The sequence below is a fragment of the Psittacula echo genome (assembly GCF_963264785.1).
Source record: "Psittacula echo genome assembly, chromosome: 12".
Classification (NCBI taxonomy): domain Eukaryota; kingdom Metazoa; phylum Chordata; class Aves; order Psittaciformes; family Psittacidae; genus Psittacula; species Psittacula echo.
This window is the reverse complement of record NC_137747.1, coordinates 12,817,833-12,838,741: the sequence shown is the minus strand read 5'-3', so window position 1 is coordinate 12,838,741 and position 20,909 is coordinate 12,817,833. Positions and strand designations below refer to the sequence as shown.

Genomic DNA, 20,909 nt, shown 5'->3' with positions numbered 1-20,909 from the left:
AAAGGCTGTGAAATTATTTCGTATCTGACACAATCATTAGTAGTATTATTTCTTCTGGAGCAGGGAAGGACACTTATAAAACATCTAACCAGCTGCTAAGGAGATTGCCTAAAGCAGTGATCTTCAGAATGTGCCTGTTCTTCCATGCTCTGTCCATATTTCAAGCTCCCGTTTTTTATGACTGGAACTTCAACTGATATTTCTGAGGGGTGTTTCTGACAGTTTAGAGGAGACCCTCTTCAAATATTGGCCCTATCTTACCTGCTGATATCATGATACAGAGGTGATTGAAAGAGCAATCTAAGCAAGTGTGCTGTAGAGCAGAGGGGCATCAAACCTCCTGTTTTACTTTGTGCACAAGTCCTCCAGATCCATTTTCCACACTGGAACAGAGCACAGTTAACTACACATGAGACTCCATGCTAAGGATGCTGTTGGAGGGGTTTGGGTGGTCTCATATAGGTAACCTGCTATTGCCTGCTTCAGCTAGCAGTTGCCCAGTGGTCCAGCCTGCTGGGAAGTCCTGGTTCAGCTGAGAGGGATGCTGGTGGGAGGCAGGTAATGGCACCTTCTCAGGGAGCAGGCACCTATTTCATACAGTTGCTGTATGTAGCTTACCCAGGTCTCAGGAGAAGGAGCAGGATTTGACATGTACAGAGCCCAGCTTGCCCTCCTGGCAGCTCTGCTTACATGCTCAAGTTGAGCTCTTGCATCAGCACATCACCCCATCAGAGACTGAACGTCTCTGAAGTCCAAGGACTTGGAAATTGGTTCTGGCCAGATCTGCACAGAGAAGCTATTTCTCTGGTTAAGGGAACTGTGGCTTTGACTTGAGCAGGAACTGCCTTTCTAATGACAAGTGTGGAGTTTATTATCAGAAATCCCCAGCTCTCATCTGGCATTTTTCATCAGCAGATCACAAAACATGTTGTGGAAAAAGGTCAAAATCATGATCACCATTTTAAAGATGGAGAAACTGAGACACAGAGCCAACAGCCTCAGAGAAAGCCACCCCACACGCAGCTGCCAGAGCTGAAGACAGAGTCCCACAGTCCCCAAGTCCAGCCCAGTGCTTCAGCCTCCCTCTTCTCATCATTAGCACTGGGAAGACTACCTCTAATTGGTGTCAATTGGTCATTGAAAGTGGAAGGAGCTGTCGTCATGGATACAGCATCCACAGGCTCTACTCTGCCTTGGTGGACCCCTGCTCTTCCACAATAGCGCTGTGGTCTTCAAACACCAGTGCAATAATGAGCACAGAAAGAGTGATTCGTTTGCAACCAGAGCAAATGCTCGCTGTGTAATACAGAGAATAAACCGTTAGCTGTGACCCTGTTAGATTAACTGAGCAGGCTGATTCACTGATTTCTCCAGCACCAACTGGAGCTGACTGTCAGGACCTGTTGGATCAGTCACCTCCCATAACTTACCAACAGGATTTACACTCACTCTTTGCCCTTCACAGCACAGCAGCACCCATGTTCTCCCTGTTCCCACCTTGGGTAGTGTCTTTCCTTCATAATAGTTGTCCCTACCTGTGCATTCCTATATGTACGAAGACACTTGGGCCCCGAGCAGCAAAACAAAGGGACTTGCTTAATTGAAAGTTAAGCCAAGCAGAGTCACAAGGGACTTCCAGACTCTTGTGATTTATGATTTCTGACCTCACTCCTTGTGGACCTCCCCTCTATGGCTCTGGGGGGTGAAGGCATTTTGACACTTCCCAGTACATTGTTCAGGGCTTGATACTTTTCTTGTGACGCTTCTTTTGACTCATGCTTTGCAAAAATGGTGAGATGTGCAACCATCTTGCCTTTGTTCACCTCCATTGCAGCAGCCACCAGCCTTCTCCTCAAGACAGCACAACATAGCTATGTGATGTTATATGGAGGATCTTTAGCTAGATCCTCTGCTTGAAGGAAAGTGGATTGTCTGAGCAGGATGGCACAAGTCAGACCAGCCCTGAAAGTACACCCTGAACAAAGGAAGGAGTCTAACCTGGCTACTTATCAGCCTTATACAGGGGCTGTTCACCCTTATGGACCTTGGGGAAGACGTAGAGAGACCAGGGTCCCTGGGGACTTGAAGATGAGAAACCTGAGTTCCAATGCTTCAAAGATTAGGCAGCAGCTGAGCAGCCACTTCTGCCATTAAACATTAAGCCCCAGCAAGTAAAAGCAACAGGAATCCCACGTTAGGTATGAAGTCCTCATGTGAATGGGTTTCACTATATTTTCACTATATTTCATTTTCTTTTCTGGTTTGTTTCCCACCAAAAAGAGAAACAAAACTAATGGCCATTTCCAGATGGTGTGTGATCTGAGGCAAGATCATAAGAGAGCATGCTCCATGCCAGTAGTACCTCTCATTTTCCAGGAGCCCCCAGAGGGAACTCCTCTACACAGGACAAGGTGCAGAGGTACCCGCCTAATTACAGAGTAATCAACAAGACACAACAGGGCCCACCTGCCCCGCTCTACCTCTAATTGGCCAGGACAGAGCCTGGTTCCTTTCTGCTGCTTCCTAGAGCTGTCAGTCACTGAGGGTCCCTCCTTACCCCACTTCCCCACACAGTATAAAAAGGCAGAGCAGGGCTGATGTGGCATGGTGTGGTGAGTGCTTCTTTCTTGCTCATTCTCTGCTTACTTCCAACAGGGCAGGAAGGTACTGTTCTTGTGTGTTTGGTGGTGGCTTTTTCCCAGGTATTAGGGCTGTAATTGTTCTATAAGCTCTGTGTTCATGTTTTGGTGTTTCTTGCCTGGCTTAATTACGGAATAGACTTAGTTTTAACTAACACAAGGGTGTTTGTGGTTGCGCCTGAAAGGTTAGGTACAGCCTAAGCTGGTTCTGCTTGGGGTGTGTTAACAGTAGAAGGGCAATTTCTTGGGATGGTTTATTCTTCTAATCCTGTTCTCAACCTGGAACCCTTGAACTCTGGAGCAAAGAGCTCTCCTGGATGAAGACTTTGTTCTCTTTATTCCTCTGGTTATTGTAAACCATGTGGAAACAAATACTAGGTAGCTTTGAAAGTAGCACAGATCCTTTCCTTCTGTAATGGGAAGAAGCCTATTTTGGGGGTCTTCCCTTAAGGAGTAACAAAGGAACTTCTCCCTGTAATGAGGTCAGAGAGATGTGTCCCCTGGGAAGGTGAAGTCCTCTGGAGACTCCCTATGTTTTCCTCCTCCTAAAGCCATGGTGCTGCTTGCATTTCAGCTGCAATGGCCTCTGCTATGCCTGACAAAGAGGAAGCTGCCAAGACCACCCTGGAGGTGAAGGAAGAGGAGCAGCAGGTAAGTGCTCCATATGAGATGTAAGGAGTGGCAGCTCCTGGGTACACGTATGAGGAGGTGGCTCCTCTGTGGTATTTCCTTGGCTCAGGCTGTGCCCTGCAGCTCCTCTGGAGGTTCATGACAGCACAGCCAAAGAAGTAGGCCTGAAGACCTTGTAAGTAACCTACAAGGCTGAGCAAAATAGCTTGGGTTTTGGCTAGGAAAGATGTTTCTGTAACTGTAGTCAGGATCCTGGCTTGCTGCAGGCAGTACTTCTGCAGAAAGGGTCCCATGTTCGGCAGCCCTGAGGCTCCTTGCTTTACTCCCATGACCAGCAGCATCCTTCTTGCAGGTTAATATAAAGTCAGTCAACTTAAAGCCAACTTGATGCTGTCTGATGAAGCTTTTTGGGAGTATTAGCTTGTTAAATAGCTATGCTGAATGAGTTAGAGCTGATTACAGGTATAGAAGTGTTCAGGTTGCCCATGAACTCAGCTGTCACGTGGGTAGCATTGTGCTAAAGGAAGACCTTCCTAGAATGGACCAACCATAAGTGTCAATGCTCCACAGCTTGTTTCACAACTGAGTTGTAGATGTTAAAACAAGTGTCCAAGTAAACCAAGCCTTGCTGTTTCAACCAGACTGGGTGGTTTGAACAGGAAGTTTTGGGGCAAAACTATGTAGGAAGGTCAGGTTTGCAAGCTTCATGGCTTCGTCTTTTACCTTTTAGGCTGCAGTAAGTCAGGTGGCTAACCTGACTTTGGTCAGCTCTGCCTGTGATGTGGTTTCTACAGCTTATGCCTCCACAAAGGAGAGCCACCCTTACATCAGATCTGTGTGTGATGCAGCAGAGAAAGGAGTGAAGAGTGTAACTGAAGCCACAGCCAGCTGTATGCAGCCAGTTCTAACTACACTGGAGCCTCATGGTAACTCCCCGTGCATTGAACCTGCCAGATAATGTAGTCTGTGACAGGCCTGAATTCACTCTAAACCCAGAGAGGGCACCCCACTTCTGTCAGTTTCTATGTGATCCTGGATCTTTGGGATGTGGAGGCTTGGGCAGAGATGGTGGCTATGTCTGTACAAGTAGGAACTGGCTGCCATCAAAGTGAACAGATCCATAAGGAGATCAAGAGCTGCTCTACAGATTCAACCTATAACAGGCCTGGCCTTGGTGATGTGAATAGGGAGTTTCATAAGTTCACTGACTGCTTTGGGTTGGAAGGGACCTTAAAGCTCATCCAGTCCCAACCCCTGCCACAGGCAGGGACACCTTCCAGTAGAGCAGCTTGCTCCAAGCCGCTGTGTCCAACCTGGCCTTGAACACTGCCAGGGATGGGGCAGCCACAGCTTCTCTGGGCACCCTGGGCCAGCGCCTCAGCACCCTCACAGGGAAGAACTTCTGCCTAATACCTAATCTTCATTGAGGCTTCCTGCAGTACAAACTGCTCAGGAAGATGGAACTTCAGATGGAATTCCTAAAAACCAGGTTTTGACATTTTCTTTTTGCCTCCAGTTGCTGCAGCCAGTGAATATGCCTCCAAGGGCTTGGATAAACTAGGGGAAAAGATCCCGCTCCTTCAAAAGCCGGTGGAACAGGTAAGAATCAAAGGCTGTCAGTCAGCTGATCGGAGCTAGCACAGCTAGAGCCGGAGCCGGCACGCTTCAGAGACCACGAGGGTCAGAAGAGATTAGGAAAATCAGAGGGGACAGCGCAGAAACATCGCGATTCCCGACATCTCCCGATCCCCGAAGCCCCAGCAGCCCTTGCGAGAGAGCGGCTGACGTGGCAGGGGGCGTTCCCGCGGTAACGGCGACCGCACCCCTGTCCCTTGCCTTGAAAGAGCCTTTGGGAGGGCAGCGACCGGTCGCTGCCCACCAGGCGCAGGGAGGACCAAGCCAGTCGTGTTGCGGACTCTGTTGCTGGTGTCCCTGACTGCTGACCAATATGGTCGCCTCCAGAAGGAGAGCCTGCAGTAAGGAGACTGTAGCAACTCAGAGAGAGATCCCGTCCCAGACCGTGGCTGTTCAGGTCTCTGGCTGCAGGGAGTGCCAGAGCCTGCTGCTGCCGAGGGAGGGAGGCCAGCATTCCACCTGCGTGAGGTGTGAGCAGGTAGAAGATCTGCTTAGATTGGTGGCAGAACTTAAGGAGGAGGTCGAGACGCTGAGGACCATCAGGGACTGTGAAAGGGAGATCGTGCCAGCCAGAACGGTTCCAGGGAGATACCTCCCGAAAGGGGATGGACCCCCTGTCTTCTCAGACAGAGGGGGATGGCCCGAGACAGCCCCTGCTCTGTAGCTGTCGCGCAGAGGTAAGGGACCAAAAAGACAATGAGGGCTGGAAGTGAGTTCCAGTTCGGAACCGTGGGCAACCTTCCTCCCTTCCTGCCCTGATTCCCCAGGTGCCCCTCAGTAATAGGTTTGAGGCCCTGGATCTTGATGGAGAGGTAAGTGAGGATGTGGTGCAAGGCCCACCTACAAGGTCACATAGGAAAAGGCGGTCGACTTCACGCCTCAAGACTGCCTCTGACAAGAAAGAAAGAAAAATCATTGTTGTAGGCGATTCCCTTCTGAGAGGAACAGAGGGCCCGATATGCAGAGTTGACCCTCATCATAGGGAAGTGTGTAGTCTGCCTAGAGCCCGGATCAGGGATATCACCAGGGCGCTCCCCAGCCTGGTGCACCCGACAGACTACTACCCACTGCTGGTCTTCCAGACAGGTGGGGGGGAAGCTGCTTCCCGCAGTCTGAGGGGGATGAAGAAAGACTACAGGGCCTTGGGGCAGATGGTGAAAGAGTCTGGGGCTCAAGTGATCTTCTCCTCAGTTCTTCCATCTTCCGGTGATGATGTGGGATTGAATGGGAAAATTCAGTCCATAAACAATTGGCTACAAGACTGGTGCTGCAGGCAGGGCTTTGGGTTCTTTGATAGCAGCTGGTTTTATAAGGCTCCAGTCCGGATGATGGCACGTGGGAAAGGTTTAACTCACAGAGGCAAAAGGATGCTGGGGCATGAATTAGCAGGGCTCATTTGGAGAGCTTTAAACTAGATTCGAAGGGGGATGGGGTTGTAACTGGGCTTGCCCCAGTGGGGCAGCACTCTAGGATTGATGAAGACTGGGAGGCCTCCTATAATCCTAGGGTGAAATTGGTGAGCTCAGCTCCCTCCTTGAAATGCCTATACACCAATGCGTGCAGCATGGGAAATAAGCAGGAGGAGTTGGAGACCTGTGTTAAGTCAGGAGATTATGATTTGGTGGCAATTACAGAGACGTGGTGGGACAGCTCACATGACGGGAATATACTCATGGAGGGCTATGTCCTTTTCAGGAAAGACAGGCCAGCCAGGCGGGGTGGTGGGGTTGCTCTTTATGTGCGAGAGCAGCTGCAATGTACTGAGTTCTGTCCAGGGACAGGGGACGAGCGAGTTGAGAGTCTGTGGGTGAGAATTAAGGGGCAGGCTGGCAGGGGTGATACTGTTGTGGGTGTCTGTTACAGGCCACCAGATCAGGGTGAGGAAGTTGACGAGGCCTTCTACAGGCAGCTGAGAGCGGCCTCACAGTCACAGGCCGTGGTCGTCGTGGGGGATTTTAACTTCCCTGATGTTTGCTGGAAGGACTACTCAGCAACCCAGCCACAGTCCAGGAGGTTCCTCCAGTGTATGGATGATAACTTCCTCATCCAAATGGTGGATGAGCCAACCAGGAGAGGAGCGCTGCTGGATCTCATCCTCACTAACAAGGAGGGGCTGGTCGAAGCAGTAAAGGTTGAGGGCTGCCTTGGTTGCAGCGACCACGAGATGGTGGAATTCAGGATCTTGTGTGGTAGGGCCAGTACAATAGCAAGTAGAATTGCAACCCTGGACTTTAGCAGGGCAAACTTTGGCCTTTTCAAGCAATTGCTAGGGGAAATCCCATGGGCAAGGCTGCTTGAAGGTAAAGGGGTCCAAGATAGTTGGTTGACATTCAAGAATTGCTTATTCCAAGCTCAAGAGCAAAGCATCCCGACATGTAGGAAGTCAAGAAAGAGGGCCAGGAGACCTGCGTGGCTAAATAAGGAACTGCTGGGTATGCTCAAGTGGAAGAGGAGAGTTTACAGGTCATGGAAGGAGGGGCTGGCCACTCGGGAGGAATATAAGGCTGCTGCTAGAGGATGTAGGAAGGCAGCTAGGATGGCTAAGGCCTCCTTAGAATTAAATCTGGCGAGAGGGGTCAAGGACAACAGAAAGAGCTTTTTCAAATACGTAGCTGATAAAACTAACACTAGAGGCAAGGTTGGCCCACTGGTGAACGGGATGGGTGCCCTGGTGACAGAAGATACAGAGATGGTAGAGTTATTGAATGCCTTCTTTGTCTCAGTCTACTCTGCCGGAGGCAGTCCTGATGAGCCCTGTACTCCTGAGACCTCAGATGAAGTCAGGTCAAGGGAGCAGTTTGCCTTAGTCGACGAGGAGTGGGTTAGGGACCAGTTGAGCAATCTGGACATCCATAAATCCATGGGTCCAGATGGGATGCACCCGCGGGTGCTGAGGGAACTGACGGAAGTCATTGCTAGACCACTCTCCATCATCTTTACCAAGTCTTGGGAAACGGGAGAGGTGCCTGAGGACTGGAGGAAAGCAAATGTCACTCCAGTCTTCAAAAAGGGCAAGAAGGAGGACCCGGGTAACTATAGACCGGTCAGCCTCACCTCCATCCCTGGGAAAGTGATGGAACACCTTATCCTTGATGCCATCTTAAGGCATATCAAGGATAAGAGGGTTATGAGGGGCAGTCAACATGGCTTTACCAAGGGGAAGTCATGCTTGACCAACCTCCTAGCCTTTTATGAGGAAATAACATTGTGGATGGATGATGGCAGAGCGGTGGATGTGGTCTACCTTGACTTCAGCAAAGCATTTGACACAGTCTCCCACAGCATCCTCATAGCTAAATTGAGGAAGTGTGGCCTGGATGATCAGGTAGTGAGGTGGACTGCAAACTGGCTGAAGGACAGAAGCCAGAGAGTTGTAGTCTATGGGGTGGAGTCTAGTTGGAGGCCTGTATCTAGTGGAGTGCCTCAAGGGTCCGTACTGGGACCAGTATTATTTAATATATTCATCAATTATTTAGATGAGGGAATTGAGTGTACTGTCAGCAAGTTTGCTGATGACACTAAGCTGGGAGGAGTGGCTGACACGCCAGAAGGCTGTGCTGCCATCCAGCGAGACCTGGACAGGCTGGAGAGTTGGGCAGGGAGAAACTTGATGAAATATAACAAGGGAAAGTGTAGAGTCCTGCATCTGGGCAGGAACAACCCCAGGTTCCAATATAGGTTGGGGAACGACCTGTTAGAGAGTAGTGTAGGGGAGAGGGACCTGGGGGTCCTAGTGGATGGCAGGATGACCATGAGCCAACACTGTGCCCTTGTGGCCAAGAAGGCCAATGGCATCCTGGGGTGTATTAGAAGGGGGGTGGTCAGTAGGTCGAGAGAGGTCCTCCTTCCCCTCTACTCTGCCCTGGTGAGACCGCATCTGGAATATTGTGTCCAGTTCTGGGCCCCTCAGTTCAAGAAGGACAGGGACCTGCTGGAGAGAGTCCAGCGCAGGGCAACAAAGATGATTAAGGAAGTGGAGCATCTCCCTTATGAGGAAAGGCTGAGGGAGCTGGGTCTCTATAGTTTGGAGAAGAGGAGACTGCGGAGGGACCTTATTAGTGTATATAAATATATAAAGGGGGAGTGTCATGAGGATGGAGCCAGGCTCTTCTCAGTGGCAAACAATGATAGGACAAGGGGTAATGGGTATAAACTGGAACACAAGAGGTTCCACTTAAACTTGAGAAGAAACTTCTTCTCAGTGAGGGTGACAGAACACTGGAACAGGCTGCCCAGGGAGGTTGTGGAGTCTCCTTCTCTGGAGACATTCAAAACCCGCCTGGACACATTCCTGTGTAACCTTATCTAGGTGTTCCTGCTCTGGCAGGGGGATTGGACTAGATGATCTTTTGAGGTCCCTTCCAATCTCTAACATACTGTGATACTGTGTGATACTGTGATACTGTGCTGTCCCTCGCTGGCAGAGGGACCTAGTTCTTGCAGGGTTTCTAACCTTGGGAGCAACATAGGCTTTTATATCAGGAACAAACTATCCTTAGGTGCACAGGACGAGCTCCTACAAGAGTGAATACTTGGCAGACACTGTGCTGTTACCTTGGTGCAATTCATGATTGTAGTATGATTCAATCACTTATCTGACATGTGTGTTCTTCTGCAGGTTATCTCTGACACAAAAGAGCTGGTATCATCCAGAGTGGCTGATGCAAAGGATGCTGTGAGCAGCAGAGTGATGGAGGTGATAGATGTGACTAAGGAGGCTCTTCAGAGTGGCATGGAGGCTGCCAGGTCTGCAGTGACCAGCAGTGTGGGGATGGTTATGGACTCTGAAGTGGGCCAGACAGCTGTCAGTGGAGCAGACGCTGTGCTGGGGGAGACAGAAGATAGCTCTCTCCCTATTGCAAATGAGGAGCTAGGTAAGGAAACCATATATGGGAGTCTTTGTAGTAGGAACCATCAAACGGGATGGCCAGCCCCATTCCTCACTCTGGCTACTCTGGAATGGGGCTAATGGGAAGTGCCATGCTGGAGGCTACCTGGCTTTCAGTCCAGGACATCCTGATACTTATTTTCTCTGTGTGGTAAACATCTCTGCTCAGCCACTTGCAGATACTTCGTCTATCTTTCAGCCAAACTGGCAGCATCTGAGGAGGGCGCAGACATAATGCCTGTGGAGCAGCAGCAGGAGAAGAGGAGGTACTTCGTGTGGTTGGAGTCTCTCCCTGATGAACTTCGCCTGTTTGCCTATCTGCACTCAACAGATAAAATGAAGCAGGTCTGGCAGGGCATGCAGGAGGCCCTGGCACAGCTTCACTCCATCATTGACCTGGTAGGTTAAGCCCAGTTTCCTGGAAGGAGAGGACCACATTGTTGGTTTGGTGTCAACTTCAATGCTATGATAAAGAGCTGTGCTGTTCACCAGCAGATCTGTCTTGATGCTCTGATCTTCCCTTGCCATAGATTGAAGTGTTTAAGCAAGGTTTTAACCAAAAGCTTCAAGAGGCACAGGAGAAAGTACACCAGATGTGGCTGGACTGGGGTAGAAATTCTTGCAAAGAGAGTGGAGACAACAGCTCTGCAGACCCAGAGGTATGACCCTGGGCAAGGGAGCAAAGGGCTCTGGGCATCTCCTTGTTAGAGAACTCATCCTCTGATCTTAATTTCTGCCTCCTCCCAGGAAATGGAGTCTCTGGCCCTGCTATTAGCATGCAGTATCACACAGCAGCTGCAAGTCACCTGCTGTAAAGTAGTGTCTGCAATCCAAGGTCTTCCCTCAAGCCTTCAGGATAAGATGAAACTATCTCTTGGTACCATAGAGGAGCTTCATGCTGCTTTCTCAGCAGCAAAGTCCTTCCAGGACTTGTCCAGCAGTGTCCTGACACAGAGCCAGAGGAAGCTGGCTGTGATCCATGAGTACATGGAGGAGCTGCTGGACTACCTGAAGAACAACACACCTCTATCCTGGCTGGTGGGACCCTTCTCCCCCAGGGAGGAGAGGGAAACATCACAGGAGGATGAACCCTTCCAGAAGGAGGAGGCAGAGACAGCAGGAGCAGGGCATCATGAGGCTTCTACCACTCATGTGAAGGATAAGGCTGCGAGCACAGAAGTGGAATCTGCTCCCATGTCACATCTTGAGCGATTATTGGGTACTAGTAAATAAATCCTTAAGACCTTCTAAAGAAGGCGATGGAAGCAGCAGGGCCACTTTAAGTGCTTGTAGTTGCTTTTAGGAATGCTGACAAGATTGAAGCTCTGCAGTGCTCCCATCTCTCTAGCAAGCTATGGTATGTCCTTCATCAGTGTATTGAGGTACTGCTTATGTCCAATATAATAATTGCTGTTGATCCTAAACCCTCAGTTATTACAGTGTAAAGAACTGTCTTCCTGAAAGCTGCTTGTCCTAGGTCATAACGACTGAAAATAAAACTACTGCATGCAAAAATCCTTCTTGTCTTCAATTTCTTCTGGAGAAACTCTCCAAGAGTGAGTATGGCTCAACAGAGGTGAACTGTACTTGTCCAAGCTGACAGTGCAGTCAGGAATGCAGTAACAGGTGAGAGATCAGTGGTACAGTAAGGATTACAGTGCCCTGAGAAGTATGAAGTTGTAATTCCTTCTCACTCTCAAGTCATAAGTGTCCTGATGGCACTTTCCCAGGTTTGGAGAAGCTGTGGGAAGCTGTCAGGATCCTGTCATACCTTGTTATTAGTTCTGTTGGGTCTCATTCTCCTTCTGTAGCTGTCTGTTGCTACCTGGTGAAGACACCAGTCTGTGGTGGGGTTGCGGTGAGCTACAGAAGCGTTAAAGGCTGGACAAAATGCCTTTTGAACTTCTAAATGAAAAAAGTCTTCTCCTTGCTTCTCAATCCCTTGTCTTCGAGGAAAGAAGTGGAATCTGCTCCCGTGTAAGTATTGCTTCTAAGCTTACCTTTTTTTAAAGATGGTTAAACTTGTTTCATGGAGGTCAGAAACAGGGACTGGGGAGAACAAATACAAGCTTAAAGAGGTGGAACTTCCTCCTCTCAAATAGAAGTGACTATTGTTCCAATAATGCTCCTCATCCCACATTACTGTGTGATGGCTTTATGCTATACTGTGCCAGCATCGTGTGGTCCTTGTGTCGCATCAATGGAATAACTGATGCCAAAACCTGATGTGGTAAAGATCTGAAACCAACTTCACTGATCTCAGGATGCCCTGGAGGCTAGTGGACAACTGTCCTATGTGTGCTCCTCATGTAGCAATTGATTTGTGTTGAAGTCAAAATAAGGCAATCTCAGTTGTCAGAGCAAACCATAGTTGAGATCTGAGAGATGAATTGCCGTGATCATCTCTCCACTGCGTGCTCTGATCACTACTGAACAATTTCTCTCTGGAAAAGAGTTCAAAGAGGAAGATCCAGGCTGCGTAATGCAACTATAGGTGAACTAACTGCAAGCAGCGTTGGAGTTGGTCCTGCTGCTTGGTGGGAAGTGTGGTATATATTAGCTTCCTAATAGCAAAGCTGTACATTGCTACTTAGGAATGCCTAAATCCTGGTTTTAAACTCATCTGGCTCAAAGTGCTTTTTAAGGAGTAGCTAGACATTCCTGCACTTGACATCAATTTGTCAGTGCAGCACATCTGATCTATATTAATACAGTGCTTTGCCTAGCAAATCAGGCTGCTTCTGCTTATGGATCAATGAGGCATGTTCTTGCTTGTCCTGTGAACACTGTTGGCTGCTCTTACCCTGGAAGCTGGTGAGCAGCTTACGGGCCTCTCTGTTTTTGCAGCTGGAAACTCAAATGCTGCATGTGGCTGGGGTCTCCCTGGCTCCCTGTGCTGGATTAGGGAAGCCCAGCATCTGTATGGCTCTTGTGGGTGTTCTGTTGCCACAGTCCCCATGGCTAAGATGACCTCCTCATGGCAGCTTCTAAAGCTCTGCTTGAAAAGAGGAGGCTGATGGAAGCCTCTGCATGTGTTTCACCTCTTCTTTAACCTGAAAAGGCTTGGGGAATCATGGGGATGTTACACCAAGTAAGAAAGGCAAAACTCTCACCAAGACCAGCCATGGTTAGGAATAGTTTGACTTTCTTATTTCCTGTTCTTCTTATCGTCTCATCCATGCTGCAGAGATGGGAGGAGGATAAAGTGAGAAAGAAACTGGGAATGCCAAATGGACTGGCTTTCTGCAGTGTCTGAGATGGAAACTCATCTGAGCTCTGGGAAAGTATCCAGCTTATTCTGTTCAATACAAGCTTCTCTGACTATACACATTTTTAGTAAATTCGGATAGAACTAAGAAATGTGTTGGTAATGTGACAGCCCTAGACAAACACCTCAGTTGGGAAGACATGCTTTGAGGTGTCCCTTTTGGCTCTCAGTAGCCCTTGGGAATGATGTAGTATTCCTTGATACTGGTAATTATAGCCCAAGTGATTATATCTTACCCTCCCCTACTGCTTTTCCTCCCTGCTTCTGCTGTGGTCACATGTGATAATAAAGTTATAGGTGGATTTGAATTTCAAATGCAATCACAGGGGCACTTGCTCCTTGTTTCCCTTTTGGTAGATGCCACCATCTCCATCTGCCAGTTTGTTTCACATTTTAATTATGTAATTCTCATGTTCATGTATTTCTGCCTCTCTTTGTTCAGTTCCTGCTGTTGTTTGTTCAAATGCCCGAATTCTAGGTCATTGTAATGGACTTTGACTTGGGAAATGGAGGAGCGACAGCAATGCGGATGGCACCGTTGCAAAGCTGACTTTCTGCAGAAGAGGCACAGCTCAAGTTTTTTGCCCTGGCTCTTCGGCTGTGGGTGCAGAGGCCAAACGTTTGTGCTCTACTCCCTGGGATGCTGGGCAGCTGAGCACACGTGCCAAAGAGGTTCCATTGTAATGGACTTTGAGTTGGGAAATGGAGGAGCGAGAGCAATGCGGATGGCACCGTTGCAAAGCTGACTATCTGCAGAAGACGCACAGCTCAAGTTTTCTGCCCTGGCTCTTCGGCTGTGGGAGCAGAGGCTAACCGTTCGTGCTCTACTCCCTGGGATGCTGGGCAGCCGAGCACGGGTGCCAAAGAGGTTCCATTGTAATGGACTTTGAGTTGGGAAATGGAGGAGCGACAGCAATGCGGATGGCACCGTTGCAAAGCTGACATTCTGCAGAAGAGGCACAGCTCAAGTTTTTTGCCCTGGCTCTTCGGCTGTGGGAGCAGAGGCCAAACGTTCATGCTCTACTCGCTGGGATGCTGGGCAGCCGAGCTCGGGTGCCAAAGAGGTTCCATTGTAATGGACTTTGAGTTGGGAAATGGAGGAGCGACAGCAATGCGGATGGCACCGTTGCAAGGCTGACATTCTGCAGAAGAGGCACAGCTCACGTTTTTTGCCCTGGCTCTTCGGCTGTGGGAGCAGAGGCCAACCGTTCGTGCTCTACTCGCTGGGATGCTGGGCAGGCGAGCACGGGTGCCAAAGAGGTTCCATTGTAATGGACTTTGAGTTGGGAAATGGAGGAGCGAGAGCAATGCGGATGGCACCGTTGCAAAGCTGACTTTGTGCAGAAGAGGCACAGCTCAAGTTTTTTGCTCTGGCTCTTCGGCTGTGGGAGCAGAGGCCAAACGTTCGTGCTCTACTACCTGGGATGCTGGGCAGCTGAGAATGGGTGCCAAAGAGGTTCCATTGTAATGGACTTTGAGTTGGGAAATGGAGGAGCGAGAGCAATGCGGATGGCACCGTTGCAAAGCTGTCTTTCTGCAGAAGAGGCACAGCTCAAGTTTTTTGCCCTGGCTCTTCGGCTGTGGGAGCAGAGGCCAACCGTTCGTGCTCTACTCGCTGGGATGCTGGGCAGCTGAGAATGGGTGCCAAAGAGGTTCCATTGTAATGGACTTTGAGTTGGGAAATGGAGGAGCGACAGCAATGCGGATGGCACCGTTGCAAAGCTGTCTTTCTGCAGAAGAGGCACAGCTCAAGTTTTTTGCCCTGGCTCTTTGGCTGTGGGAGCAGAGGCCAACCGTTGGTGCTCTACTCCCTGGGATGCTGGGCAGCTGAGAACGGGTGCCAAAGAGGTTCCATTGTAATGGACTTTGAGTTGGGAAATGGAGGAGCGACAGCAATGCGGATGGCAGCGTTGCAAAGCTGACTTTCTGCAGAAGAGGCACAGCTCCAGTTTTTTGCCCTGGCTGTTCGGCTGTGGGAGCAGAGGCCAACCGTTCGTGCTCTACTCCCTGGGATGCTGGGCAGCCGAGCACGCGTGCCGAAGAGGTTCCATTTTAATGGACTTTGAGTTGGGAAATGGAGGAGCGACAGCAATGCGGATGGCACCGTTGCAAAGCTGACTTTCTGCAGAAGAGGCACAGCTCAAGGTTTTTGCCCTGGCTCTTCGGTTGTGGGAGCAGAGGCCAACCGTTCGTGCTCTATTCGCTGGGATGCTGGGCAGCCGAGCACGGGTGCCAAAGAGGTTCTGTTGTAATGGACTTTGGGTTGGGAAATGGAGGAGCGAGAGCAATGCGGATGGCACCGTTGCAAAGCTGACTCTCTGCAGAAGAGGCACAGCTCAAGGTTTTTGCCCTGGCTCTTCGGCTGTGGGAGCAGAGGCCAAACGTTCGTGCTCTACTACCTGGGATGCTGGGCAGCTGAGAATGGGTGCCAAAGAGGTTCCATTGTAATGGACTTTGAGTTGGGAAATGGAGGAGCGAGAGCAATGCGAATGGCACCGTTGCAAAGCTGTCTTTCTGCAGAAGAGGCACAGCTCAAGTTTTTTGCCCTGGCTCTTCGGCTGTGGGAGCAGAGGCCAACCGTTCGTGCTCTACTCGCTGGGATGCTGGGCAGCTGAGAATGGGTGCCAAAGAGGTTCCATTGTAATGGACTTTGAGTTGGGAAATGGAGGAGCGACAGCAATGCGGATGGCACCGTTGCAAAGCTGTCTTTCTGTAGAAGAGGCACAGCTCAAGTTTTTTGCCCTGGCTCTTTGGCTGTGGGAGCAGAGGCCAACCGTTGGTGCTCTACTCCCTGGGATGCTGGGCAGCTGAGAACGGGTGCCAAAGAGGTTCCATTGTAATGGACTTTGAGTTGGGAAATGGAGGAGCGACAGCAATGCGGATGGCAGCGTTGCAAAGCTGACTTTCTGCAGAAGAGGCACAGCTCCAGTTTTTTGCCCTGGCTGTTCGGCTGTGGGAGCAGAGGCCAACCGTTCGTGCTCTACTCCCTGGGATGCTGGGCAGCCGAGCACGCGTGCCGAAGAGGTTCCATTTTAATGGACTTTGAGTTGGGAAATGGAGGAGCGACAGCAATGCGGATGGCACCGTTGCAAAGCTGACTTTCTGCAGAAGAGGCACAGCTCAAGGTTTTTGCCCTGGCTCTTCGGTTGTGGGAGCAGAGGCCAACCGTTCGTGCTCTATTCGCTGGGATGCTGGGCAGCCGAGCACGGGTGCCAAAGAGGTTCTGTTGTAATGGACTTTGGGTTGGGAAATGGAGGAGCGAGAGCAATGCGGATGGCACCGTTGCAAAACTGACTTTTTTGCGGAAGAGGCACAGCTGAAGTTTTCTGCCCTGGCTCTTCGGCTGTGGGTGCAGAGGCCAACCGTTCGTGTTCTACTCGCTGGGATGCTGGGCAGCCGAGCACGCGTGCCAAAGAGGTTCCATTGTAATGGACTTTGAGTTGGGAAATGGAGGAGCGAGAGCAATGCGGATGGCAGCGTTGCAAAGCTGACTTTCTGCAGAAGAGGCACAGCTCAAGTTTTTTGCCCTGGCTCTTTGGCTGTGGGAGCAGAGGCCAACCATTCGTGCTCTACTCCCTGGGATGCTGGGCATCCGAGAATGGGTGCCAAAGAGGTTCCGTTGTAATGGACTTTGAGTTGGGAAATGGAGGAGCGACAGCAATGCGGATGGCAACGTTGCAAAGCTGACTTTGTGCAGAAGAAGCACAGCTCAAGGTTTTTGCCGTGGCTCTTTGGCTGTGGGAGCAGAGGCCAACCGTTCGTGCTCTACTCCCTGGGATGCTGGGCAGCCGAGGACACGTTCCAAAGACGTTCCATTGTAATGAACTTTGAGTTGGGAAATGGAGGAGCGAGAGCAATGCGGATGGCACCGTTGCAAAGCTGACTTTGTGCAGAAGAGGCACAGCTCAAGTTTTCTGCCCTGGCTGTTCGGCTGTGGGAGCAGAGGCCAACCGTTCGTGCTCTACTCGCTGGGATGCTGGGCAGCTGAGAATGGGTGCCAAAGAGGTTCCATTGTAATGGACTTTGAGTTGGGAAATGGAGGAGCGAGAGCAATGCGGATGGCACCGTTGCAAAGCTGACTTTCTGCAGAAGAGGCACAGCTCAAGTTTTTTGCCCTGGCTCTTTGGCTGTGGGAGCAGAGGCCAACCGTTCGTGCTCTACTCCCTGGGATGCTGGGCAGCCGAGCACGGGTGCCAAAGACGTTCCATTGTAATGAACTTTGAGTTGGGAAATGGAGGAGCGAGAGCAATGCGGATGGCACCGTTGCAAAGCTGACTTTGTGCAGAAGAGGCACAGCTCAAGTTTTTTGCCCTGGCTCTTCGGCTGTGGGAGCAGAGGCCAACCGTTCGTGCTCTACTCCCTCGGATGCTGGGCAGCCGAGGACACGTTCCAAAGACGTTTCATTTTCATGGACTTTGAGTTGGGAAATGGAGGAGCGAGAGCAATGCGGATGGCACCGTTGCAAAGCTGTCTTTCTGTAGAAGAGGCACAGCTCAAGTTTTTTGCCCTGGCTCTTCGGCTGTGGGAGCAGAGGCGGAATGTTCGTGCTGTACTCCCTGGGATGCTGGGCAACCGAGAACGGGTGCCAAAGATTTTCCATTGTAAAGGACTTTGAGTTGGGAAATGGAGGAGCGACAGCAATGCGGATGGCACCGTTGCAAAGCTGACTTTGTGCAGAAGAAGCACAGCTCAAGGTTTTTGCCCTGTCTCTTCGGCTGTGGGAGCAGAGGCCAACCGTTCGTGCTCTACTCCCTGGGATGCTGGGCAGCCGAGGACACGTTCCAAAGACGTTCCATTGTAATGGACTTTGAGTTGGGAAATGGAAGAGTGAGAGCAATGCGGATGGCACCGTTGCAAAGCTGACTTTCTGCAGAAGAGGCAGAGGTCAAGTTTTTTGCCCTGGCTCTTTGGCTGTGGGAGCAGAGGCCAACCGTTCGTGCTCTACTCCCTGGGATGCTGGGCAGCCGAGCACGGGTGCCAAAGAGGTTCCATTGTAATGGACTTTGAGTTGGGAAATGGAGGAGCGAGAGCAATGCGGATGGCACCGTTGCAAAGCTGACTTTCTGCAGAAGAGGCACGGCTCAAGGTTTTTGCCCTGGCTCTTCGGCTGTGCGTGCAGAGGGCAACCGTTCGTGCTCTACTCCCTGGGATGCTGGGCAGCCGAGCACGGGTGCCAAAGAGGTTCCATTGTAATGGACTTTGAGTTGGGAAATGGAGGAGCGACAGCAATACGGATGGAACTGTTGCAAAGCTGACTTTCTGCAGAAGAGGCACAGCTCATGTTTGTTGCCCTGGCTCTTTGGCTGTGGGTGCAGAGGCCAACCGTTCGTGCTCTACTCGCTGGGATGCTGGGCAGCCGAGCACGGGTGCCAAAGAGGTTCCATTGTAATGGACTTTGAGTTGGGAAATGGAGGAGCGAGAGCAATGCGGATGGCACCGTTGCAAAGCTGACTTTCTGCAGAAGAGGCACAGCTCAAGTTTTTTGCCCTGGCTCTTTGGCTGTGGGAGCAGAGGCCAACCGTTGGTGCTCTACTCGCTGGGATACTGGGCAGCCGAGCACGGGTGCCAAAGAGTTTCCGTTGTAATGGACTTTGAGTTGGGAAATCGAGGAGCGAGAGCAATGCGGATGGCACCGTTGCAAAGCTGACTTTCTGCAGAAGAGGCACAGCTCAAGTTTTCTGCCCTGGCTCGTCGGCTGTGGGAGCAGAGGCCAACCGTTCGTGCTCTACTCCCTGGGATGCTGGGCAACCGAGGACACGTTCCAAAGACGTTCCATTGTAATGAACTTTGAGTTGGGAAATCGAGGAGCGAGAGCAATGCGGATGGCACCGTTGCAAAGCTGACTTTCTGCAGAAGAGGCACAATTCAAGGTTTTTGCCCTGGCTCTTTGGCTGTGGGAGCAGAGGCCAACCGTTGGTGCTCTACTCTCTGGGATGCTGGGCAGCCGAGCACGGGTTCCAAAGAGGTTCCATTGTAATGGACTTTGAGTTGGGAAATGGAGGAGCGACAGCAATGCGGATGGCAGCGTTGCAAAGCTGACTTTCTGCAGAAGAGGCACAGCTCAAGTTTTTTGCCCTGGCTCTTCGGCTGTGGGAGCAGAGGCCAACCGTTCGTACTCTACTCCCTGGGATGCTGGGCAGCTGAGAATGGGTGCCAAAGAGGTTCCATTGTAATGAACTTTGAGTTGGGAAATGGAGGAGCGACAGCAATGCGAATGGCACCGTTGCAAAGCTGACTTTCTGCAGAAGAGGCACAGCTCAAGTTTTTTGCCCTGGCTCTTCGGCTGTGGGAGCAGAGGCCAACCGTTGGTGCTCTACTCGCTGGGATGCTGGGCAGCCAAGCACGGGTGCCAAAGAGGTTCCATTGTAATGGACTTTGAGTTTGCAAATCGAGGAGCGAGAGCAATGCGGATGGCACCGTTGCAAAGCTGACTTTGTGCAGAAGAGGCACAGCTCAAGTTTTCTGCCCTGGCTGTTCGGCTGTGGGAGCAGAGGCCAACCGTTCGTGCTCTACTCCCTGGGATGCTGGGCAGCTGAGCACGGGTGCCAAAGAGGTTCCATTGTAATGGACTTTGAGTTGGGAAATGGAGGAGCGAGAGCAATGCGGATGGCACCGTTGCAAAGCTGACTTTCTGCAGAAGAGGCACAGCTCAAGTTTTCTGCCCTGGCTCGTCGGCTGTGGGAGCAGAGGCCAACCGTTCGTGCTCTACTCCCTGGGATGCTGGGCAGCCGAGCACGGGTGCCAAAGAGGTTCCATTGTAATGGACTTTGAGTTGGGAAATGGAGGAGCGAGAGCAATGCGGATGGCACCGTTGCAAAGCTGACTTTCTGCAGAAGAGGCACAGCTCAAGTTTTTTGCCCTGGCTCTTCGGCTGTGGGAGCAGAGGCCAACCGTTCGTGCTCTACTCGCTGGGATGCTGGGCAGACAAGAACGGGTGCCAAAGATGTTCCATTGTCATGGAATTTGAATTGGGAAATGGAGGAGCGACAGCAATGCGGATGGCACCGTTGCAAAGCTGACTTTCTGCAGAAGAGGCACAGCTCAAGTTTTTTGCCCTGGCTCTTCGGCTGTGGGAGCAGAGGCCAACCGTTCGTGCTCTACTCCCTAGGATGTTGGGCAGCCAAGCACGGGTGCCAAAGATGTTCCATTGTAATGGACTTTGAATTGGGAAATCGAGGAGCGAGAGCAATGCGGATGGCACCTTTGCAAAGCTGACTTTCTGCAGAAGAGGCAGAGCTCAAGTTTTCTGCCCTGGCTCTTTGGCTGTGGGAGCAGAGGCCAACCGTTCGTGCTCTACTCGCTGGGATGCTGGGCATTCGAGGACACGTGCCAAAGAGGTTCCATTGTAATGGACTTTGAGTTGGGAAATCGAGGAGTGACAGCAATGCGGATGGCACCGTTGCAAAGCTGACTTTCTGCAGAAGAGGCACAGCTCCAGTTTTTTGCCCTGGCTGTTCGGCTGTGGGAGCAGAGGCGGAATGTTCGTGCTGTACTCCCTGGGATGCTGGGCAACCGAGAACGGGTGCCAAAGATTTTCCATTGTAAAGGACTTTGAGTTGGGAAATGGAGGAGCGACAGCAATGCGAATGGCACCGTTGCAAAGCTGACTTTCTGCAGAAGAGGCACAGCTCAAGTTTTTTGCCCTGGCTCTTCGGCTGTGGGAGCAGAGGCCAACCGTTGGTGCTCTACTCGCTGGGATGCTGGGCAGCCGAGCACGGGTGCCAAAGAGGTTCCATTGTAATGGACTTTGAGTTTGCAAATCGAGGAGTGACAGCAATGCGGATGGCAGCGTTGCAAAGCTGACTTTCTGCAGAAGAGGCAGAGCTCAAGTTTTTTGCCCTGGCTCTTC

General features: G+C 51.0%; 1 protein-coding gene across 1 annotated transcript; it reads left to right on the top strand.

Annotated features, from left to right (window-relative positions):
* Positions 1–3,218: 3,218 nt before the first annotated feature.
* Positions 3,219–11,025, top strand: LOC308226196 (perilipin-3-like; the record flags this gene model as incomplete). Its single annotated transcript, XM_080627694.1, has 7 exons — positions 3,219–3,290; positions 4,000–4,195; positions 4,786–4,868; positions 9,523–9,778; positions 9,962–10,191; positions 10,323–10,451; positions 10,540–11,025. The coding sequence occupies 7 exons, from the start codon at positions 3,219–3,221 to the stop codon at positions 11,023–11,025; spliced, it is 1,452 nt and encodes a 483-aa protein (XP_080483820.1).
* Between the last annotated feature and the right edge of the window lie 9,884 nt (positions 11,026–20,909).